Raw genomic sequence first — 24675 nt, 5'->3', positions numbered from 1 at the left:
TCTGGTGAAGATCTTTTATTTTCATAAAAATATAATTATACAACGCTCTTCACATAAAGAAAAATTCCTTCGATGCCCCCCAAATGCGATGTGGGTTCTTGGTCATCTTCCTCTCTTTGAAAACTAAGTATGTCACTGATAATATGCAACTGATTTCTTGTGAAATATAGCGCTCTGGTTTTCGATTTTCTTTGCCCTCATTTGAACTAAAGGAAGTCCAGTTTAAAGCTGTACTTTTTGTAGTGAGCCAAATCAATTCTATCATAATTCAAAGATGATAAGTAAAATGCTAGATGATGATACTGCTAAATACTGTCAACGAGCTGGTAAAAGTGATAGGCATTTGCTGCAGTCAGACAGGTTCTGATTTAGGTACCTAAAGATCTGAGATAAAATAGGAGAACGACTTCAAAATTCTATCCTAAAATTATATCAATTATATCCTAAAACCTGACTGGGTCAAACTTATTCTTTATTAGATTCAGTTCTCTAATATACAGCAGGCCTGTGCTAAATTAGTAACACAATGCGGCAGTCTAAATACACAACTCTATTTCCCCCCTTGCCTTTCTTTGGGGGAGAAAGAAGGAAAAACAAAAAAAAAAATTGCTGTTTACTCAAAAGAGTGAGGGAAACAGCCGGATCCAAGGGTTCGCGGCCCACGGCCTGCTGTTCCCGGGCCTGTGAGAGCTAGTGGCCTGGGGAGAGACAGGCTCCCACGGTTGGAACCAGGGACATTCATTAACAGGCTTCATGTGGCCCCAGCATGTGGCCAGCACAAGGCCCAGAGCATTCCCAACAGTCCTTTTTCGAGACCAAGGAACTGTCTCTTGGCTGGATCTGTTCCCAAATGCCGGGCGGATGGCTTTCAGGAACGAACTCCAAGCCACTGTAACTCCATTTCACTCAGAATTGCACCTCCTCGGCCTGAGGATAAAGTCACTGTTGTTCTAACAGAGATAACGGGGGTGGGGAGGAACTCGAAGGGCTCTTGTCACAGAACGTGAGGAGCAGAGAAGCAGCCCTTGGCGGTCGGGCACCGAGACGGCGCACTGGTGAGCCACGTTCACTTCGGAATGTTGGGTTTGAAAACAACTTGGGTGTGTGTGTGTGTGTGTGTGTGTGTGTGTGTGTGTGTGTGTGCAGGATTCAGAGGGGACCGGGCAGAGCAACACAGAGTAAGTCTTGGGTTGTTTTGCAGAGTGAAAAAATAGACATTCGAGGAGACCCGGTGGCAAAAACATACCCAGTACAATCTTGAACACTGTCTTGGAGAAAAACACTTACATTCGGAAGGCCTGAGCAGCCGCAAGCTTTCATCTCTCCGTATCTGTATCCTCAGGAGAGGCGTTAAATACCCCTGACACCCCAACACAGAGGGGCTGGCGGGCCGGGCTAGTGGTTTATCAGTAGTCACACGGTCGAGCCCGAGGAGAGAGACCGGGACCCACGCGGGCTGAGGTGCTTCACCCACACGCGAGCGCGGGGCCCCAGAGGAGGGGAAAGAACTTAATCCCGCAACTGAGGTCCCTCTCCCGGCCCACCTCCTGGCTGCCACAAGCCCCCCCCCCCCCCCTTAGGCTGCCAGTTTGGAACAGAGCAGGGTCTGTTTGGGTGCCAAAGGTTTGGCTTCATCCTCCCAAAAGACAATGACAATCGAGCAGCCACAGAGAACGCGACTCCTGACCCAACTCCGAGAAAGAGGGGAGAGAAGGGCAGATTGGGGGTGGGGGGTAAGGAAGGGGCCTGGCACAGACCCTCTGGGGGGGGCGGACTCTGTTTCTCGCCAGTACACATGTAGAGTGGGGGGGGGGCAGGCGCAGTGACAGGGGGCATTGCAGAGAACTACTCTGCCCTGTGGACCCCACTGCCTCCTTTCCACATGGGGGTGCCCAGCACCTGCCCTGGGGAAGGGGCCCCGGCCTTCTGCTCACGGCACAGCCAGCCCAGGCCCAGCAGCAATTTCTTTTTTTTTTTTTTGCTTTTTGGGTCACACCCAGTGATGCACAGGGGTTACTCCTGGCTCTGCACACAGGAATCACCCCTGGTGGTGCTCAGGGGACCATATGGGATGCTGGGAATCGAACCTGGGTTGGCCGCGTGCAAGGCAAACACCCTACCCACTGTGCTATTGCTCCAGCCCAGGCCCAGCAGCAATTTTTGCCTCATTTGGTTCCAGACCTCTCCGGGCAGAAACTCAATCTCAGCAGCTAGATTCAATCCTATTTTCTGGAGGGAAAAACTCTCCACTTGTGGAGTACATGAGGAAATGTGTACGAACATTCAGCATGCCTGCAGACAGACAGACAGACAGACAGACGCAGGCGTACGCCAGAAACCCAGACCGCTGGGCCGGCAAAAGGTGACGCGTGCTCCTGAAATGCCTTACAGGTGACTTCTTGCTTAAAAATAAAATCTGCCGAATCATTCTGGAAGTAGGGCTTAGGCCCTTGGCAGCCTTTTAAGAGATCGTTTGGGAAGACAGCGGCAGAAGTTTTAGCTAGAGGCTGTCTGCAGGGTTTTTCCTGATGGATTCTGTTAACATGTGCAAAAAAAAAATTTTTTTTTTAAACAGGCGTATCATATGGACTATAAAAATAGAAATGTATATATTTGAAACACATAGTCACAGCTTATGCTGGAATGGCTCACCGGAGAAATCATGGTTCATGCAGAAAACAAACATTACTCAAGTAAGTCTAAAGAAAAAAAAAGAAAAAAAAAAAGATTAGGTCCATGAAGGCTGGGAGCTCGGGAGGCAGCCTCGCGCACAGACACGTACAATCACATGGGTCACGTGGGAGGAATATAAATTAACCGAGAGAGCAGTGTGGCGTTTGGGTGTGAAAACACAGCCTTCACCTTTCTTTCTACCCCCGTTTTCAAGCGCTGCAACAGTCAATGCCACGAGTGGCACGGCCACACCAGCAGCCCGAAGGCCGTCAGTTTTCTGTGGGCTGGTGGGACGCGCGCGCGTTCTGCTGGGAGCGGTGGGTGCAGGGGCCGAGCAGCAGGGAAGGGAGCCGGCCGCGCCATCTCGCCGTGCGCCGTCCAGAGGAATCTGAGGCCGGGCCTGGGTCCTCGGCTCGTCACTGTCCAAGCTCTTCACCCTGAAAACAGACCAAAGCTCCCAAGGTGAGGCTGTCCTTGCTGATGCCCCGCGGATCATCTGCAGACCAGAACCCGGGACGGCCGGTGACATGAGGGCACGCCAGCCTTTGAGTTACCCCGACTCTGAGAACTTTTTTTTTCCCTTTTTGGGTCACACCTGGCGATGCTCAGTGCTTACTCCTGGCTCTGCACTCAGGAATTACTCCTGGCAGTGCTCGGGGGACCATGTGGGATGCCAGGGATCGAAGCCAGGTCAGCCGCGGGCAAGGCAAATGCCCTCCCCGCTGTACTATCCTCTGGCCCCTTCAATAACGGTTTTAAGATCAGTGAAGCACAATGAAGTTCAGTTACCCGTGTCTGAAGGCATATTCCCTGCCCGCTGACTCTGTGCCTATATACAGGGCATTCTTTTGTTTCGGTCTTTTGGGGGGACCACACTGGGAAGTGCTCAGGCTTACCACTGGTTCTACTCAGGGATGACATCTGGCGGGCTCAAGGGACCATACAGGGTGCTGGGGGCTGAACCAGGGTCGGCCGCAAGCAGGGCAAATTTCCTACCAATTGTACTAGCTCTCTGGCTCTACAGAGGCTATTCTTAAATACAGAGGGGAAGAAAAATGAAGAGGTTTGTCTTTCCTCATCAGTTTAATTAAGCCTAAGGCAAACATTAGGTAAGGTAAAAGGTAAAGGCCCTCCCGTTGATCGTCGATTTGCTCGAGCGGGCCCAGTAACGTCTCCATTGGAGACTTTGTTGTTACTGTGTCTGGCATATCGAATACTCTCGGTAGCTTGCCGGGCTCTCCGAGAGGGGCGGAGGAATCGAACTTGGGTCGGCCATGTTGGCTGCGTGCAAGGCGAACGCCCTACCCGCTGTGCTATCGCTCCAGCCCAAGGCAAACATTATCTTATTTTTATTTATTTTTTGGGGGGAGGAAGATACGTTTCTTTTTCTTTTTTTAGAAACTATCATATTGTTTCCCACAGAATTTCAATGTGATGACATTCTCATCAATAGTGAATTTTTTTTTACATTATCTTATTTTTTAAAAAAAAGTCAGCAAAGAGTCACCGTTTCAATTCCGTATAAGTTTTGCGTGTGTGTGTGTGTGTGTGTGTGTGTGTGTGTGTGTGTGTGTGTATCAAAAGATACTATCAAAAGAATGAAGACATTGGGGTCATAGAGAGAGTACAGCAAGCAGGGCATCTGCCTTGGACACAGTGACCCAGAACCCCGTACGCTCCCCCGAGCCACACCAGGAGGGAACCTGAGGAGAGACAGGAGTAAGCCCGGAGAGCACTGTTGGGTATGGTGCAAAAGCAAAAAACAAAAATAAAAACAGAGAGACAGACAGACAGACAGAGGCGGGAGACAGAGTGAGGGGGGGAAAGGAAGAAAGAGGGAGAAGGTGACCTACTGGATGAGAGAACTATTATGATAAACATATCCAGAATATATAACTTAAACTCTGAACTTTCAACAGCAAAATGAAACATAGTCCATTTTACAACAGAAGGTCCCCAAATGGGTGATCCCACCGTGTGCACTTTGAGGGGCGCCTGCAATGACCCCAGCAGGCAGCAATAGCTTCAGGTCCAGCAGGAGGTGGTTCTATTTCTATTTGTCCTATATGTCCCCTTGAAGAACACAGTTTTCCAGGGGTCACTGATCCGTGTGTTTGCTAAAGCTGGGGTGGGGGGGGGAGGTAGCGGCAAATAAGTTTGAGAACTTCTGGTTTAAAACATGGAAAGACATTCAAACAGAACTTCTTTGAAAAAGATAACACAGACAGCCACAAAAAGCAGAGGTCAAGAAGCGCCCCATCACTGGCCAGCAGACAAAGTCAATCAAGCCCTTCACACCCACTCCTGGACTGGACTCTCCAGGCAAGATAAAGTGTCAGGGTGGGCTGCGTCATAAGGAAACGGAGGCCTGACCCCAGATGCGGACAGCCATGCGGGCCTCAGCCCACTTCACGAAACACCCAGAACAGGTAAACGTAGTGAAAGCAGATTCGGCACAGGCAGGGCCGGAGAAAGATGAACCATCTGGGAGGGTGGGACAGGGGGTGGTGTGCTGTGACTAAACAGTGTTTCTCACTTGTTACATTAAAATCCTTAATACTTGGGATCTGCCGTTGCTGTTCTTTTGTTTGCGGGTGACATCCAGTAGTGCTGGGGGCGGGCGGGGGGCATCCTGCAGTTACCCCTGGCAGTGCCTCCTCGGGGACCATATGTGCTAGGGGAATTCACCCTGGGCCGGCACTTCATCCTTGGGGCCGTCTCTCAGGCCCTAACGCGCGGTGAATTCTCTGCCCACGTGAACTTCCCGAGGCGGGAAGAAAGCGTCTCAACAGGGCAGGTCAGAATGGCGCCCAGGGGAAGGCAGATGTGACCACACATCTGGGACCTGAGCCCGAATCAGTAGCATGGAGAGAAGTGTGATTCCGTAACACAAACACTGGAGGAATACTGAAGACAACTCTAAGTGAATGAAAGGCAAGCCTTTGTAAGATGCATATACAAATACAAACAAGAGGAATTGTTACTAATAGCAACTAGAAAAATGAATCTGATTCATGGCTTAAATCTACTCAAATGTGATATTGTATGCATGCGTGTATTCGTGGCTCTTTATAGAGCCCACGTGAAATGCATTTCAATATCTTGAATGCCATTTCCCGTACAAACGCTATTTCACTTTACTGCAATCACAGCGCCTGGTGGATAAACTTGCCATGCGTGTCACTGAGGATCAGCTTGTCTCCTCTGTCTCAAGCCCCTGGTTTCCATCTCTCAGGAGAGGTTTGACAAAGGACAGCAACACTCACTCTAAGGCACCCCGGGCCGGAGACACATGACAAGGGCTCAAGCGTTGGCCGTGCACGCGGCCGGCCCCAGTTCTATCACTGGCACTCCAGAGGATCCCCAGAGCCCCACCGTGACTGAGGCCTGAACACAGAGCCAGGAGTCAGCCCTGAGCACCGTCAGGTATGGCCCAACACCCCCTCCCCCTGCCCCCAGCAGACAGACAGAGCGACAGACAGACAGACAGGAAGAGGGCTCGCAGGAGCCAGGGCTGCACTCACAGCTGCCGTGCGCATCTGTCTTGCCGGCCTTCGTGTGCCTGCTCGTGCTCTGCTGGGGCTTGGGCGGCTCGTCCAGGGTGAGCAGAGTTTTGATCTCGGAAGGGATCTTCCCTTGGTCCATGGCGATGCACCACTGCTTGTACTGGAACACGGGAGAGCAAGTTAAGGAAACTCCTGCTAGCCAGAGTCCAGTGGGTACTCTGGGGACCAGGACAGAGACAGAGCCCCTGTCTTTGGATAGAGCCCCCCAATTCGTCCTGTGAGTACCTTCCTGTAAACCCCCCCCAGGTGGGAAGAGAGCCCTACCTGTGTTTGAAAGCCATGTGTCCCCCCCCCACCCCCTGCCTCACCCTTGGGGGGGGCCCTGAGCACCCAAAAGCCACCTCTGCTAAAAGGCTCTCTGCATGATAGCCACTAATCAGAACTCCTCTTTTTCTTTTCTTTTTTTTTTTTTTGCTAATTATTTCCACTCCCCCAAGTACATTCTTTTGCGATTTCCTTTCTGCTGCTCATCAACATTCACAAGATAAACTCCCAGCGAGCAGACTGTGTGTTCTAGATGAGATGTTCTCGCCCTTTCTCAACCCGGGCCTTCCCACACTGCTTCCTCCCAGAAGCCCCTCTTGTCTGGCCCGCTTGTCTCATGCTGTGGCCTCCCTTCCCATTTATGCCATTTTCACCCGTGACCCTCCTTGGGCTATCTCGGGGAGCCCACAGCAGGTCACACGGCTCCTGGCTGGGACACGCTTCTCTGGACTTTGGGGACATACAAGGACAGGTCAGTTTAAAGATGACATATATCCTCCGTGGTTTACACCGCAGAAGATGAGAAATAAGTCACAGATTCAGTATGCAACCAATATCCACGGGACAGTGGATATCTCAGACCTTGCAAGGCTCATCTGAAAATCTGGGGAGGCCTGTCCTAGTTTTGTAAGATTGTGTCTTCCTTCTCCCGGGCTCACAGTTACAAGGTTTCAAGTCTCCTTTACATAGTCTTCCACGAGACAACAGTCATGCCCCGAAATCTGAATGTGTGATCAATGTTTAAATACAAACAGGATCACACCATGCATACTGCTAGGTAACATTTTTTTTTCATGTGCCAATATGTTAGCCAAATGTGTTACACAATATATCCACCGTATAATACATAATTATACTACATGATAGAATCACGTAGTACTATTTATTTCACAGGGTGTGGGGGAGGCCAGGGGCCACTCGAACAGTCCTTGGCCCAGCTGTGCCGGCCTGATGGGTCCATTTACTCCCGTGGGGAACAATCCCTCAGGATGGTATCGGGTGTTTTGCTCCCAACAGCCATGTGAAAGAAAATGTACATTCATCTAAGTCTTGGCTCACCCATTCGTATTCACTCCCACGTGTCAGCTGGCTTGTGGAAATGGGTATTTCACGTTTTCTGGCCTATTTCTGCAATGCCAGGCAATACAGCGGGGTCACAGATGCCAGACACCTGCTAACCTGCCCCTGCCGTGACTTACCATTTCCAGTTCCTCTCTGAGCCCGCAGATGGCCGTCTCCCGACTGGACACCAGCTCCTCCAGGTACTGGTACCTGAGCTTCTTCCGGGCCCGGCACTCCCTGGCACTCTGCCGGCTCCTCTCCAGCTTGGCCTTCAGGTCGATTTTGGCCGGCTTCCGGCCGCGCTTGCCCGGCTTCTTCACTTTGCCGCCAACCACCTTCAGCGAGAAAGAACAGCTGTTGGGCTCTCTTAGCTCTGGATTTAGGGAAGTGGTTATGGATGCCTGTTCGTGAAGAAAATATTGACAACACTCAATACGCGAAGCTTAGAGTGCTCAGAAGCCACTAAGTGCCACACGGGACGGCACCCCATGATTTTGTAGGGACCGTACCAGGCTGCATTTTTGGGTTTATGGGGGGCTGGGATTTAGCTCTGGGCCTCAGACATAAAATGCCTGCTTCTTGGACTCTTGTTTTTTTTTTTTTTTTTTTGCTTTTTGGGTCACATCCGACAATGCACAGGGGTTACTCCTGGTTCTGTACTCAGGAATTACTCCTGGCGGTGCTTGGGGGACCATAAGGGATGCTGGGAATCGAACCTGTGTCAGCTGCATGCAAGGCAAATGCCCTACCTGCTGTGCTATCGCTCCAGCCCCTGCCTGGCTTCTTGGGTCATAGCCTCCACTCCCAAGGAAATGGAAATAATTTCATTTTTTTTCTTTTTTATTCTCTTGAAATTTAACCTTAATCCAACTTTTTTTTATTTGAAATTCAACCCTTTTATTTTTTTGAATTCAACCTTTTAAAAATTTTTCTGAAATTCAATCTTTTAATTTTTCATTATTTATTTTTTCTGATATGTTTGATGCCAGGAAGATGAGAAGAAATTTAAGTTTTCCTTATCTCTTTTATCATAAATCTTAAAGAATTTAATAGTGGACATTATGAACCATAATATACCTGGTTTTAAAAAAAAAGACTGCATGGTTTTGTTGATGAAGAAATTTTTTTTTTGGCTTGAGAAAATAATTACAACAAAATGACAAATTGGAAAAAAAAAACACACTCAAAATTTTAAGTTCAGCAGGGTTTCGGAAAGGCCAGAGGAAACACACAGAAGAAGGATGCTTATAAAAACCAACGATGGCAGGGTGGGCAGCTCCAAGGGTTGGCATGCACGCTCTGTACAAGGGGTCCTGGGTTCAGTCCCCAAGACCAGATGGTCCCTTGGGCACCACTAAAGGCAAAGGCTCAAGCACCATGCCAGCTGGGAGTAGCCCCTGGCACCTAGGGTGTACAGGGCCCCAAAACCAAGTCAGTGAAAATTTCTTTGACAATAGCATCTTCTCATCTATATTTAAAATGATTTTTAAACCCTTACAGTTAAGAACGGTATAAATGTGTGAGTGTGTGAGTGTGTGTGTGTGTGTGTGTGAGTGTGTGTGTGTGTGTGTGTGTGTGTGTGTAGTAATCTGGCTGTAAATTCCCTTTTCAAAGCTGTAGAGCCCAAAGAAACACACAGGAAGTCCCGGGATCTTCTGGATAATTCTCTCCCGCCTTCGGAAGCCTGTAATTATAACTCTGTCTGTCTCAGCAGGGCTCCACCTGGGGTCAGGAGACAAGTCTTCAATGGCCCTGTTATTCGTCTGCCTGTAGAGGCACAGCTTTTAGGTAACTGGCAAAGGAAATTAATCTTCATTGTTTTGCTTTGGAATTTCCCCAAATTCTTATACAATAGGAGTAAAGTAAAGCTCATGAATTTTTAAATACCTGAACCTGAACTTACCCATCAACTCAACGTCCTTTAGTCACGCTGAAAGGGGGGGGGGAATATTTTTCTAACAAACAAGCTTTGGGGGAACATGCTTTTGGAACCTTTTTTTATAAGGCACCGTCCTTATTAGCCGGAAGCAGGATTTTCCCGAATGTGTGAACCCGGGGAGTGTCCTAAAGGCCTCAGGTGCATTTGAGAGGTGCTTCTGCACCATTAGAGAAGGCATGGGGGATTGCTGATTGACTTTTTTTTTCTGAAAAGGGGAATGGAAGGCCAAAAAGGTGTGGGAAATATGTTGTTTTGACTTTCTGTCTTCCTCTGCAGGAAAAATGTCAAGAGGAGCACAGGGCTCTTCAAGGTTTGATTCCCAGCATCCCATATGGTCCCCCAAGCACCACCAGGAGTAATTCCTAAATGCAGAGCCAGGAGTAACCCCTGAGCATTGCTGGTGTGACTCAAAAGGAAAAAAGAAAAGACACTATTGCTTCAGCATAACAAAAAGGATCACTACCAGGGCCTGAGCGATAGCACAGCGGGTAAGGCGTTTGCCTTGCATGCGGTCTACCCCTACCCGGTCTACCCGGGTTTGTTTTCTCTGCCCCTCTCGGAGAGCCCGACAAGCTACCGAGAGTATCCCGCCCGCACAGCAGAGCCTGGCAAGCTCCCCGTGACGTATTCGATATGCCAAACACAGTAACAACAAGTCTCACGATGGAGATGTTACTGGGCCCGCTCGAGCAAATCGATGAACAACGGGAGGATAGTGCTACAGTGCTACTGAGGATTTAAAGCAATTGCAAATAATAGCGAAAATGCAAACATTTACCAAACTCTTGTTAAACCACTAGGGGAAAAAATATCGATGCCTTCCCAGGTCACAAGACTGAAAGGAGGCCAACCTTCCTTTGTCTCCCAAACACTGATTCCCGCCTTTGCACCCCCCACTCACACTCTCCACAACTGATGTCCAGGACCTTCAAGGTCCAGCCGGGGCCACCACACTGTGGGATGCTAGAGAAGCTACTTTCTCGGCTCAGAGCCGAGGCCCAAACAAGCATCTCTCCCTGCCGCCATCACTTACGAGCTGGCTGCTTGGACAAGACTCCCAGGTTGGCGGGAAGTTCCCCAGGACCGACCTCACAGAGCTCACTCCTCCACTCACACAGTGCCTGTTCTCTAACAGGGTCACACACAAGTCAGGAAATTTGCCCTAGAGCCAAACCTTTGATTCTGCTGTCATAGAATGACCAGAGGATTTGAATATTACTGCGGGCTACAATTTAAATTATGCATAGATCATATCAGCTGTACAACTGAAATATTATGAAATCACCCTATGTTAAAACAAAGTACACTGGCTATGATTACAGTTTTTTTTTGGGGGGGGAGGCTTGAGGCCACACCCAGAAATGCTCAGGGGTTTCTTGGGGCTCTGTACTCAGGAATCACCCCTGGCGGTGCTCGGGGGGCCATATGGGGTTCCCGGGATCAAACTCGGGTCAGCTGTGTGCAAGGGAAGCTCCCTACCCACTGTACTATGGCACCAGCCCCCTACTGCAGTTTTTAAAAAGCAATGTTTTTGCAGCAGTAACTCATGTCAATCATGAAATCAATAGTGATCGCATACATTCTTCGTGTTGTAAAATGAGTCACCAATCACACAGCACTCTTACACAACACCGTCACTGCTGCTTCTAATTAATTCAGGGTGGCTACTCGCAGCAGCCAGCAAGAGAACACAGTGTACTCCACAGACTTCACTGGTTTCTGAAATAAGCTGAGCGCGGCCACAAAATCAGAAGAGTTAAAAACTCTCTGTTTAGTCTTTTTTTTTTTTTTATAAAACATTTAAAATTTTTTTTTCAATTTTTTTATGGTGAAAATCTTTATTTTTCTCTGTTTAGTCTTTATGATAGCAAAATATTGAAATTGGACCTATTTTATCCCCGCTCTCCTTTTCTCTATTAGCACGGCACCGTCAATGAAGGCAGGTTTCTGCCATTTCCTATCATCGCCTATAAAAATGATACTTGAAACTCTGTGACACCTCTGCTCTAGCCTGGTTCTCCCTCAGTCACAGACCGAAGTGTCTGCTTCTGGTGCCAGCTTCCAACTGATGGATGTGCCAATAGTCCAGATCCAAGCAGATCCCAGGATTATGGAGCTTATGCCTACTCTGGAAGGAAAATGGGGCTCCCCGCCTGGAGGCTGGTATAAAAGTTGGCCTCGCGGTGTGTTCCATCGAGACAGAGGCCCTGGGTGTCGGAGAGGGGAAGTTCATTAGAAACTGGGAACCAGAAACTGAAAATCAAACTCACAAATTCCTTAAATATCTTGGGGCCAAAAAGTCATTCTTAGCAACATTTCACAGAGTTCTCACAGACTCAGTGATAACTGCATTGCCCCTTGGCCTCTCCTCCTGTCTCTTCTGTGAGGAAGCATAGAAGTGGGGTTAGAGAAGTCCTGACGCGGGGCTAGAGACCTCAACCAAGGAATATGCGCGACCTGCAGGCAGCCAGGGTTTCATCCCTGGCGCCACCAAGGTCCCATGAGCAACCCAAGCACTGCTGAGAAGGTGCAAAACAGCAAGTTCTGGTAGGGCCGACACAAAACCACATAAAGGACCCCCAATCAGTCTCTTCCTGTTCTATAATTCAATTTCTGTTGACAAAGAGCCCCGTGAAAATTTACTTGGGGTGGAGCAGAAGGGGTGTGTGTGTCTGTGGGGGGTTGCCCCCCACCCCCGCCCCATCGGATTCAGGGGACCATGCAGTACCAAGAATTCATGCCAGGTCACTGCATGTACAGCATGCACACAGCCTTCGAAGCTATCACCTCAAATGCATGTAAATTTGAATAGCTGTTTTTAGAAACGGGTCATTTTCTTTTTGGGGGGAGGGGAGGCTACACCTGGTGCTGCTTACTCCTGGTGGTGCTCGGGGGACCACACGGGATGCTGTGGATGGAACCCAGGTTGGCCACATGCCAGGCAAGTGCGCTACCCACTGTACTATCTCTATAGCCCCTAGGAAACAGCAGTTTTGGGGGTCAGAGCCATGGCAGAGTGAGCAGGGCATCTGCCTTGCATGCAGCCAACCTGAGTCCGATCCCCAGCACCCAAAAGGGCTCCTCCTGAGCCTCAACAGGAGTGACCCTTGAGCACAGAATCAGGAGTAAGATAAGAGCTGAGCACCACTAAGGGAGGCCCCTGTCCAGTTCCCTCCCTCCCCCTTGCAATTTTTTTTTTAAATTTTGGGCCAAACCCAGTTGTCCTCAGAGTCTAGTCCTGGCTCTGTACCCAAGGATCACTCCTGGTGGTGGGGCAGGGGGGATCCAACTTGGCTTGGCCGCTGTCCTATCTGCTGTACTATCTCTCCAGCCCTTGATTTTTAAATTTTCCACAGAGAACTTACTTCACTTAGGTAGGCTACTAAAAATTAGATTTCAGTAAGGATTTTGAGGTAAGTCTGTCTTCATTATATTTTTTAAAATGTTAGTTTGTTATATGTAAATGAGAGCAAAGTTCCTACTTTTCCATTAGGTCCCTGTTTTTAATGCTTCCTCCTCTGAGACAAATAGGCTAGAGGTCATTATTTTTAGAAAGTGAACACTGGAATGTGTCATATAATTCTAACTTGGCATGCAGTAATGGCTAGTTAGTAAATTCGAAAGAAAAAAAAAAACCAGCCAAGCATTCCTAAGTAACAGGTCAAAGATGGAATCACAAGGAAAACACAAGTGACAAAACATTGTTATATGCAGCGGAAGAGTACTCGGAGGAAGCTACAAACACTACACGAAAGGGAATAAGACTTAAAGAAAAATCCAAACTTCCCACCTGAAGAAACTAGGAAGAGAAGAGGAGCAAACTAAACTGTACTCCAAAAAACTAGACACTGAAGATGAAATGAATAAAACTCCTCAAGACACAAAGGAGTGAAAATCAGTTGCGCTTCTATTCTAGAAAAACTGGGCGTTCAGCAACTATTCTGCTGAGAGTGGCATCCAAGAGAGTGAAATGCCCTGGAATAAATGTAACAAAAGAACACAAGACGTGTGCGCTGAGAACCACGCAGCTTCACTGCAAGATTAAATGGAACACCAAAGTATACGAATAAGGGCCTTGCTGGAAGTGCCCAGGCAGCTTTGTTTTGTTCAAAGGGCAAATTCTCGGACTGGAGCGATAGCACAGCGGGTAGGGCGTTTGCCTTGCATGCGGCCAACACGGCCGACACAGGTTCGATTCCCAACACCCCATATGGTCCCCTGAGCACCGCCAGGAGCAATTCCTGAGTGCATGAGCCAGGAGTAACCCCTGAGCATCGCTGGGTGTGACCCCCAAAAAAGCAAAGGGCAAATTCTCCACGTATTCACCTCTCCGTATTCAACACCACCCTCGCAAAATCACAGATGTCCTTCTGCAGAATCAACAAGAAAACCCTCAAACACATATAAAAAAATCTTCGGTGTATATGTGTGTGTGTGTGTGTGTGTGTGTTAGTGGACTCAATCTCTGATTTCAAAATGTATTAGACAGCTACAGAAACCAGGTAGCGTGGAACTGGGACATATGGATCAATGGAAGAGAACTGAGAAAGCCAAAAATATGTCTTTCCACTGATTTTCAACAAAAAGCTGTAAGAGTGGAAAGAGGGAAAGGACAGCTTTGTCTCTCGGGTTCCATGGGTGGCTGGTGCGCTCAGCCGGGTGAAGTGTTGTGCTGAGCACCCAACCAGCAGAGAACAAACACCAAAAGCTTTCACGCAACAAAAGAAACTCCCCCATATCAAAAAGAAAACCTAGCAATTAGGAGATTATTTGCACATCATACGTCCAACTAAGGAATGATATCCAAAATAAAGAACTCACTTGGCTTATTTTTTTTTTTAAGCAAAAAGCAAAAATCCAAGCAAAGTAATGATAAAATGCAGGCAAAAGAAGTCTGGAGAGGGGCTGGAGGGATAGTACAGCAGGAAAGGCACTTGCCTTGCACCCTACTCACCCGGGTTCGACCCCCAGCATCCCATCTGGTTCCCCGAGCACCACCAGGAGTGATCCCTGAGTGCAGGGCCAGGAGTAACCCTTGAGCAGCACCGGGTGCGGTCCCCAAACCAGAAACAACAAAGAAGACTGGAGTGCTAGGACAAGATTTGTGGCATTTGCCTGGCCTCAGGGGGATCCCTGTCTCATCCCTAAAAACCTGTCTGGTTCCCCAGTACCACCAGGAGTAAGCCCTGAGCACCACCAGGTCTGTCTCCGAAACAAAATCAGGCAGAAAATGAGCCCAAGACCTGAATGGACACATGTCCAGTGAAGACAGGCCGAGGGTGCGAAGGCATATGGAGAGACCCTCAACGTCACGTACAGGTGAGGAAGCGACAGTGATGCCAGCGCACACCTGTGAGGAGAGCCTGCACCCACAGGAATGGAGGAAAAGGCGTAGGCGCACCGTGGGCGGGGTGGGGTGGGGATTGGAAATCCCTGCAGCCACCAGGGAAAACAGCACATCCCTTATAAACACTAAAAATGAAAGTACCATATACGTCCTAGTGATAACGATACGCTTCGTGATAACGACTCAGGATTTTGCTAAAGGATATAAAAACACAAACTCAAAATGCTATTTGCACCCCTATGTGCAAGGCAGCATTACTCAATAGCCCGGACGTGAGGCCAACCTATATGCCCAGCGACCAGATGACTGGATCAAGAACTCCGAGGGCCGGAGAGCGGGGACAGGGGTTCCGGTGCCTGCCTTGCCTGTGCCCGACCCTGGTCCGATCCCCAGTGTCATCAGGAGTGGGAGCGAGGGGCCGTGCGCTCAGCCACTGAGCCGTCTCTCTGGCCACGATGCGCTCAACAATTCAGAACCATTCCTGGACTTAGCCTATGCTCGCCACACCTAAGCCAGCCATTCCAGACAGAGGCGGCATTAACAAAACCGTCCAGAACGGGCTGAGTGTGCCTGAGTGCAGCTCCCGACCCACGGGGCCCTCCTGCTGGGGGGACAGGGGCAGTGGGCTATTCTTGGGCCACTTTCCTCCCAGCTTTATAGAAATAAACAACCACAGCGCCTGGGTGAGATCTTATTATCTCATTCTTACTTTAGACAACCTGGCAGGCTACCGAATGTAACTTGCCCACACAGCAGAGTCTTGCAAACTCCCCGTGGCGTACCCAATATGCCAAATACCAGTGACAATGATGGGTCTCATTCTCCTAAACCTGAAAGAGCCTTGAATATGGCACCTTTTAAAAAATCTCAGGGCTAGGATGAAGGAGACGTTACTGGGGCCTGCTCGAAGCAATCAACAAACAACAGGATGATCGTGATCGTGATCGGTGCCTGGGTTCGGGGCTACATTGGGGTGTACAGAAAGTGCAGCGGCCACGGACGGCTTGGGGAATCACAGCATCACACGTCACTTCATGCCACTTAGGGAGAGGCAAAAACTGGCGCACCTTCTGGGGTGGGAGGTGAAACCTTTTACTCCACAACTAGTTACTCACGTTTTACCCACTGTGGCCGAGGACCCGGAGACTCTGGGACATTGTTATCGAGACAAAGGGGTCAGTGGGGGAGTTGGGGGTGGGCAGCGTACCCTGTCCCCAGGCCACTGAGTGACCTCCTTCTTCACAGGGATGCACACTTGTGAGTCACTCACCGTGTGAACCTGCGTGAGTTTCCTGCGGCTGAGCCACAAGGACCAGAGAAGTGTATTTGTTCCCTCTCTGCCAGAGGCCAGCGGTTCCTGGGGCTGCCCATTCTCTGGAGGCCCCAGGGAGAACCCTCCCTTTGCCTCCTCCAGAATGTGGAGCACAGTCCCTGTCTGAAGCCCCCAGTCCCTGCCCTGGCGGTATCCCACGGACCCTGGTAGGAAGAGCTGGCTTTTGGGTCTGCCCAAATAATCCGGGATGAACTCCTCCTCTCCCAGTCGAAAGACCGGTCACATCTCCTTCAGGTACGAGACGATAATTCACTCTTTTCCAGGGACTATTCCCTGTATGAGGCGATATTGTTTGGTTCCAGGGATTAGGACGGGGAGGTATTTTTAGGTATTTACCCAATACATTCAAGGGCTGAAGCGATAGCACAGTGGTAGGGCGTTTGCCTTGCACTCGGCCAGCCCGGCCAACCTGGGTTTGATTCTCTCAGAGAGCCCGGCAAGCCCGGTGAGAGTATCTTGCCTGCACCGCAACGCCTGGCAAGCTCCCCAAGACGTATTCGATATGCTAAACACAGTAACAACAAGTCTCACAAGGGAAATGTTACTGGGCCCGCTCGAGCAAACCGATGAACGGGAGGACAGTGCAGTGCTACCCAATACATCCAGACTCTCCCTCGTCAAGTCAATCTCATACTAGATGCCCTACCCAGGGGTGCATTTCTCCTTCTGCTCCCCCCGTACCCCTTCCATCCCAGAGGACAAATCCAATGCTCGTCTATGACAGGACCCCTCAGTCCTGGCCCTCCCTCTCCAAAGCTCTCACCCATATTCTGCCCACACTGTCATTTGTCTTCTTCAAGTTTCTGGAACACACGCAGCCAGCCCACTGCATTTGTGTAACACGGCTTGTTTGTTTTTGGTGGCCTCACATACTTTGTTTCTGTCCCCTCCAAGCAGTGGGAGCCCCTTAGGGACAAAACTGTATTTTCTACTTTGCAACCTGGCCCGGTGGGGCTGGAGCAAGTCCAGAGGGTTAGGCCGTTGCCTTGCATGTGGTTGAAACAGGCCCAATCTCAGGTGCCACATATGGTCCTAAGGATGGGCAGGAGTGAGCCCTGAGCACAGATGCAGGAGGGAGCCCCAACGACAGCTGGGTGTGGCCCCCAACTACCCCCCTCTCTCAAAAAAGAAATCACATGGAAAGAAAAACTAATAATATTTTGAAATACATCTAAATTGTTATCACGGAAAACGACTTACAGAGGTTGTAAAAATACTCGGTAAAGGGATATGAAATCTGAAAAACCGACCAAGAACTCTGATCATTAAAACCCCTTTTGTAAACTGACTTAAATCCTAGAGTCTAATTCTCAGAGCAAATCCTAAAAGCTTCTCAAGCTGTTAAGCAGAGGACTGTCACCTTCACCGAGTGACTGCAGCACTGGCCCCCAGAGGGCAAATGAGCAGAGAGCCCGGCCTTCTCTTCTCCCCAACACCCATTCAGAAGCTCTCCCCCATTAATTACAGAGAGCCGGGGAGGAACCCAGCCATGCTCTTGGCGACTTTAAAGATAATACAAGCAGCTGCACTTTTTCTTTTTTTAATTATTGTTTTGTTTTTGGGTCACATCTGGCAGTGCTCAGGGGCTACTCCTGGCTCTGCACTCAGGGAGCACGCCTGGTGGTGCTTGTTGAACCATATGGAATTCCGGAGACCGAACCCAGGTCGGCTGCGTGCAAGGCAAACGTCTTCCGTGCTGGACCAACGCTTCGGCCCCAGAACTGCGCTTTCCTCTGGTGCCCTGGTCCCCGAGGACCTCACAGCTCTGTCCGAGGGGCTGTATTCACCACATCTTCAGAGAATGGCTGATCACATTTTCCTGCTGCTAACCTTTCTGCCAGTTTTTCTAGTCAACAGAGGAAACAAATTAAGCAGGAGATAAAGTGAAAGAAGATGAAGATGAGGATGAGAAGGTTGACACCTCCCTCCTTTGGAGCTATTATTATTTGACATAATAGCATAAAAAAAAATTTTTTTTTTTGCAGTTCCAGGGATCAAAGCCAGGGCCTCACACATGAAGCAAGGGCACTGCCACTGAGTCACATCCCTGGTCCCAGTTAGTTCATCTACATATCACAGTCCATATATTTCAGCAATGCCCAGAACTGGTAAATACCTGGCTTGGTAAGGCGAGGTCTGGCCTTAGTGTTCGCTTTCCCTCCTCAACCCCTACATTTCAGCTTTGGTCTCTATCACTTGGTCACCATCCCTTGCTGGGTTCCTACAGTTTTTCTGAGTCCACTACCTGCTTTTTCACTACTCACTGCACTTAACCATTTTTTTTGGGGGGGGAAGTATGTGATGGAGCCCCCTTTCCCTCTCTGAAACTCTTTCCTTTCTCAGAATCTCACACTGCCAAACCACTAAGGACAGAGCTTGAGTTCCCTGGTGCCGTCTCTCCTTGCCCCGTTCCACCTGGAGGCCAAGCTAAAGGGGGGAGGGGGGCAGGTCAGGTGTAAACGCAGCTGCAGATCAGTGGTTTTGAACCTTCGTGCACCTGCGGGCCAGTGACTAAAGATCACTCACTGGCCCGGGGTGAAGAGAACCAAAATGAGCGTCCAGAACACCGGTTGCAGGATACTTAGGGCCCGGAAATCAAAGCTAGGGACGGAAGCATGAGAAGGACTCTGAGCCCCAACTTGTGTATTTGCGAGAGCCAGCGGCACCCCAATTTGGCGTATCGCCCCCTTCAGAAAAAAAACGGTCGATTCCCCCATGGAAATCTGCCTTCTTAGAGCGAGCAAACAGAAGCTGTCCCCAGTGGTACACGGAGCTACTCTCTCCTGCACCCCAGGGTCATGCCAGCCAGCCCCTGCGTGGGAGGTGACACCCAGTGGGTGTGAAACACAATGCTGGGCTCGAACTGGAAGCTTTGTGGGCGTGGTGCCATAGACCGCAGCCCCACAGAGCTCTGAGCTGCCCCCTGCTCTCCGCCCAGGCTGGCTTCGAGGTGCCCCGTCTGTCCCTTGCTCTCGTCTCCCCTCTTTCTCTGGGATGTACACTCTGGCTGGTTTGCTGAGTGGAACACGCTAATTCATGAAGCCCAGAGACATCAGGAGAATTTTTTAAAAGGTGCCACATCCTGGGGAGCTGGGGAGGCCAATTCTCTCCCGGCTGCACAATCTGCCTGACCCCTCCGGGGCATCTGAGTGCAGCGTGGCCCCTGGCTCAGCCCTGTCCCCTTTCAGTTATACTGGACACTGGATTGGGCACATGACGAGATTCCCAGAGGCAGTGCTGCGGCCCGTTCACATCGGGTCCAGGAGGCAGAATGTGGAAAGGGCTTGGTTGACCTATTCACACCCCCGAGGAAAACGATTCCGAATCTTCCCAGTTTCCTGAGTGGCTCATGCCAGTCCTGCCTCTTAACTGCTGCCCTGCCTGCTGCTCCCTCCGGCTGTTGCCCTGGCCTCGCTGACAATGTGCCATCTCCCTGTGCTCATGGGCACAGACCCCCACACCAGCGTCACTCCAGAGGGGAGACGGAACCTGGCTTCTGCTCCCATGCGGGACATCACGGGAGAGCTGAGTCTTGTGTGTGAGTCTGCAGGGCTGAGGGGCACCCGCGACCTGTGGAGCGGGGGGTAGCAAGGGCCGAGTACAGAGAAGCCAGGACTGGGAGCGGTCACAGGGCTTCCCGAAGCTTTTTCCCAAGGCCTGAGGAGGAAGAGAAGCCGGTGCTGCCAGCCGGGGCATTTAAATATTACTCATCCGCAATAACGATGACAAGGGCTCAAAGTGAAAGTAGGGTGTTTCACAGAGGTGCTGGCCATCCGCAGGCAATGGAAACTGATATTCTGGTCCCTAATCATTAAGGTTTAAGAAACGGCTAGTTTCTCAACACTCACAGAAACCACAAATTTCAAAGGAAGATTTGACTTCACTTTGCTTACTGGAAACGGGGGCTAGCCTATCTCTCCCCCCACAACTGAACTCCACTCACTCCTTCAGGCAAGTCAGTAACATGTTAAACATCCCTCCACTACCGTTTGGTCCTTTAAGATATTACCTCTATGTGATTTTATGGGAAAGCAAAATAACCCTGAATCTTACATATTTTTCTTGGGCTTATTTGAGATTACTGGACACTCTGAGAAATGTATTAAATGTTTCAGAGTTTTGAAAGGGAAACATCTGACATGGAAGTCCCAAACACTGACAATCTCAGGGAGACGACAGAAAAAAAAGTAATTTAGCATCATCAAATAGCCACATCATTATTTTATGGGGAAAATAATGGCGAGAGTATTTAGATTTAATTTTAAAAGTCAACACGGAAAGATCAACCTGGCAATCTCTATTATGGGAAATCATTTCCTTTTCTTTTTTTTCTTTCTTTTTTTTTTTTTTCTGGAACAGAGTTACTGGTCAGATGGAGAGGAAAGAGACTAAACAAAGGCAAAGGGTCCTCCAGGGGCCATGCCAGAAACTGTGGGAAGTAAACTCTCTGGAAAGTGGGCAAGGAGTGAATTATTTTTTTCATTAAAAAAAAAAGGGAAATTCTAGAAGTCTAATTCCTTTAAAAGGTCCAAATTTTAAGCAGCCCAAAACATCAATAAGTTATCCCTATACCCATTACATATGCCTACTTCAGGATCACTGATGTGACAGCCACAAAGGCAGAAGAATGGTTTATGTATAGATACAACGAACAGATACTGTTACCTTCTCAACAAGGAAGGGGCTAGGGCTCGGGACCAGGGGCTGGGCTTTGAAATAGGCAGCCGGGCCAGGAGCAATGCACTCCTTCAGAGCAGTCTCTCTAGCCGAGGTTAGATTTCACATTCTGGACGAATAGCAACAGGAGCTTAGCAGCGCGTTCCAACCAACCACAGGAAAATAGCTCCGAGGGGGAGTGAACTGCTGATATGAATGGGGCATTGAGCAAGGGTGCCCGACGGAAGCACGGGAACGGCCGGGGGGGACGGACCGGGGCCGGTCCAGGGGGTGGGGGACACTCGCTAAGCATCCCCCCCACACACACCCGGGGGTCGGGGTGTCGGGGGAGAGCTGGGGGAGGGCCAGGCCGTGGTGAGAGGTCAGTGGTCGTTCACTTCTGCGGGTTGGCGAGTCCAAGGAGCGCGGTGGTCTGCAGCGCTGGGAAAAGCGGACAAACAGGCTCACCCCGGGGTGGGGTGGGAAGGCGCGGGGGCGGCGGGGGCGCCCCCTCCCCCCGGGTTCCCGGGTGGGTACCACGGGGGCCAGCAGAAGTGGAGAGGCGCAGGGATGTCTGGGCAGGTGTGTCGGCGGTGCGGGGCGGCGGGACCCGCACTGAGCGGCAAGCAGGCGGCGGCGTGGCCAACCTCGGGACTTACCTTACTGTCATCCATCTCGGCGGGCAGGCCGGGGTGGCCGGGCGCGCCCTCCCCCTGCCCTGGCCCGGCCCCCGCCCCGGGGTGCGGGGTGGGGGGGAGGGGGGGAGAAGGGGGATGTGGTCCTGACTGCCTCCTCCTCTCGCCTAACCCTTGGCTTTGCCTTGATGCCACAGTCACGGGGACTAGGGACCCGCTCAGGAGAGGCAGAGCGGAGCCGGGAGGCGGCCCCGAACGCCACCCCGGGCCGCCGCCGCCTCCTCCTCCCCGTCCATGACAGTCTCGGGGTGTGTTTACAGACGCCCTGGAGAGCCGCCCGGACGGCCGGGGTGGGCGGGGAAGCGGCACGCGGAATGGCCCCCGCGGCTGCCGTAGCCGCGCGGCCTGCTGGGAATTGTAGTTCCGCTCCCCGCGGGCGCCTGCGCGGCCGGAGCCCGCGAGAACTACAATGTCCACACGGCCTCGGCCGCGCGTCTGTTTTTTGCCTCCGGCCCGGCGCGCGCCGCGGAGGCGGGGCCCTGGGGAGGCGGGGCCAGGCGGGAGGCGAAGCTGCGATTGGCCCCGAGCGCGCGGGCCGCTGCGGTTGCTGACCCGACCCGGGGGGCAGGGGTGCGCGCGGACGGCTGGGGGCCGCGCGGGGAAAGATTCGGGGCGCCCCTTGGAGGGGGGGCGGGCTGGGAATGGACCGAGGGAACCCAGAAGTTGCAGAAAGCAGCCGAGAACGTCACATGGTGCGGCTTTGGGGGCAAACAATTCGCTGTTCCTCCCCAAAGCGGCCAGGGCTACCGTATGGTCGGCAGTGCCTTGAACCAGGAAAGCATCTTGTCCGCAGGAGACCCTGAACGCCAGTGTCTCTCATCGCATAAGGCATTAGGCGTTAGTCCTAAGGGCCGGGAAAGCAGAAATAGCCCAGCGAACCTCGGTGTCCCAATAGGAAAACGCCAGGGTGATTATTGGACCTGGGGAGGGGGCAAACACGTGATGCCCTCGGGACCTGATCAGGCTCTCGGGCCACTGACCAGCTCCCGTTTCTAAGGAAATGTCTCAAGTCGGCTATGTGGGTCAAGTGACAAGTGGGTGAGGGGTTGCCAGGAGCCGAGGTTGGGGACCTGGGGGCGGGGTGCAGGGCTGAGTGGGGAGCGATTGGTCCTGGGTGCTGGGCTTCTTTCCGGAGTGATGAACGTGTTGGAAAATGGATTTGGTGACACCTGGCACAGCACTCCCAATAAACTAAAGGAAACAGGCCACGGGCTCGGACCTTTCCGAGTGGGACTTAGGGTGTGTGAATGGTAGCTCAGTCAGGCCGCTGCAGAGCGAGCATCTTCATTTTCCTGGTGGCGCAGAGGCAGTTTTGTGGTGGTGTTAGCCTGAATTTGGCCACTGAGAACGTGGCAAAGATGCTGTGCTGGTTCCTGCACCTTCTAGAGGGTGACCCTGCCACTGTTGACAAAGACTGCCGAAGTGCTTTCCTAAATCCTTCCCAAACCCACCACGTAGAATTCCTGGGTTTTAGGGGTCTGGAACAAAAGCACAAAGGGTAAGGTGCTTGCCTGCATGCACCCCACCTGAGTTTAGTTCTCAGCACCACATAGGGCCCTATGTGTAGAGTAAGTCCGCTACTACCACCATCAACATAAACTTTCCCCAGATTTGAAATAAATATATGCAGGACACACTTTTGAATTTCTCATACGTGAACACCATTTGAGTATAAATAAAGTATGTCCCAAAAGGTATTTGAGACACACTTTTATGACCCTCTCCAAAGTCATCCAGGTTCACCTGAAACTCTACTGTCTAACTGGGTATCCTCTATTCTCCCAGCTTCCAATTGAGGGAGTCTTCAGAGGAAAGTTGGATGCCTCTGCTCGCAGCCTAAGAGAAACTAAAGCAGATTGTTTCTCACGTTAAAACCACTGAGCTAGGGCGTGTAGCTGGGAGTGGGTCTGATATGCTGAAATTGCTACCAAAGGACCCAGCCAAGACAGCCAGATCCCCAACCTGCATGTCCGGGGCTTGAGGGATGCCCAGACACGTCTGCTTTAATGGTCAGGGGTGCTGCACTCAGTGCTCTTCTGAGCTCATGTGCTCTTCCTGTTCTCACATCTTTCAGGGTTGACACCCCCAGGAGTGCTTTGAGACCTTCCTGCTCCGCATAGCCTCAGTCTGGCTTTCCTGGTTCTGCCCTTATTGCTTCCGTGTCTTTTCTTTGTCTCTTCTTTGAAGGTGGAAGGGCTTTGCCCCTGCCTTGGTTCTTCGCTGCTCTCCTAGTAACCCCTCTGAAAAGCACTCCCTGACTTCTGGAAGGATCTTTCTCCACCCATGGCCAGGCAGTAGCACACAGACTAGATGCTGGCTCCATAAAGGCCACTAAGAACCTTTGAATCATGTGGGGAATTAATCACAGGCTTGGGCACCTGCACACCAGTTTTAGGAGAGTGGGTGTCTTTAAGGAGGGAGAGGAAGGGGATGAGGAGGTCATGGGGAGTTAGCTGCACTTTTCAACTCTTAAAGAGATGAAGCAGGGCTGCAGAGATAGTTCAGCGGGCTGGTGCTTGAATTGCATGCTCCCACCTGGGTTCAATCTTCAGCACCACATCACAGTCACAGTCCTCCTGTTATTCATCGATTTTGCTTGAGCACGCCCAGTAACGTCTCCATCATGAGACTTGTTGTTACTGTGTTTGGCATATTGAATACGTCACAAGTAGCTTGCCAGGCTTTGCCGTGCGGGCAAGATTCTCTCGGTAGCTTGCCAGGCTCTCCGAGAGGGGCAGAGGAATCGAACCTGGCTCGGCCGCGCCGGCTGTGCACAAGGCAAACGCCCTACCACTGTGCTATCGCTCCAGCCCCACATATGGGCCCCAAAATAGTGCCAGGAGTTACCCCTGAGGGCAAAGCCAGGAGTAAACCCAGAACACTGCTGTGTGTGAACCCAAACAAAACAATATCTCCCCAAAACAATAAAGAAATGAAACAAATAGAGCAGGGTTATAGCTCAATGGTAAAACACTCGCAGTAGTGAGAGTAGTAAGAGCAATCACCAAACAAGGCATGCAGCAAAAGGGATTAGAGACCAAGTTTAAGGAGGGCGAGCAGAGAAGTGGCAGCAAGACACCGTGGAAGTGGGAGAGCCGGGCAGTCCCTGGTCCCTGGAGAAGTAGATACACCGGGTGCAT

At 50.9% G+C, this 24675-nt stretch overlaps 1 protein-coding gene across 2 annotated transcripts; it reads right to left on the bottom strand.

Annotated features, from left to right (window-relative positions):
* CREBL2 (cAMP responsive element binding protein like 2) lies at positions 1–21838 on the bottom strand. Of its 2 annotated transcripts, none has more exons than XM_056115881.1 (4): positions 21500–21838; positions 7703–7900; positions 6198–6339; positions 1–3110 (listed from the first exon to the last, which is right to left on the bottom strand). In XM_056115881.1, exons 1-4 carry the CDS (start codon positions 21512–21514, stop codon positions 3106–3108), a joined length of 360 nt encoding a protein of 119 aa, XP_055971856.1. In that variant the 5' UTR covers positions 21515–21838; the 3' UTR covers positions 1–3105. The 2 variants fall into 2 exon arrangements, with proteins under 2 accessions (XP_055971856.1, XP_055971847.1); XM_056115872.1 differs by having other exon boundaries at positions 7703–7966; positions 21500–21837.
* Positions 21839–24675: the final 2837 nt, after the last annotated feature.

This window comes from Sorex fumeus, unplaced genomic scaffold (genome assembly GCF_029834395.1).
Source record: "Sorex fumeus unplaced genomic scaffold, SorFum_2.1 ptg000003l, whole genome shotgun sequence".
In the NCBI taxonomy this organism is placed as follows: domain Eukaryota; kingdom Metazoa; phylum Chordata; class Mammalia; order Eulipotyphla; family Soricidae; genus Sorex; species Sorex fumeus.
Note: the sequence above shows the minus strand (reverse complement) of the source record. Positions and strands in the feature narration are given on the sequence as shown.

What these genes read in the sequence shown, in the direction of transcription:
- CREBL2 (XM_056115872.1), bottom strand. An exon ending in TCAGAGAGGAACTGGAAATG is followed by an intron (nt 6,340 to 7,702) that starts GTAAGTCACGGC and finishes CCCGTGTTCCAG; the next exon opens with TACAAGCAGTGGTGCATCGC.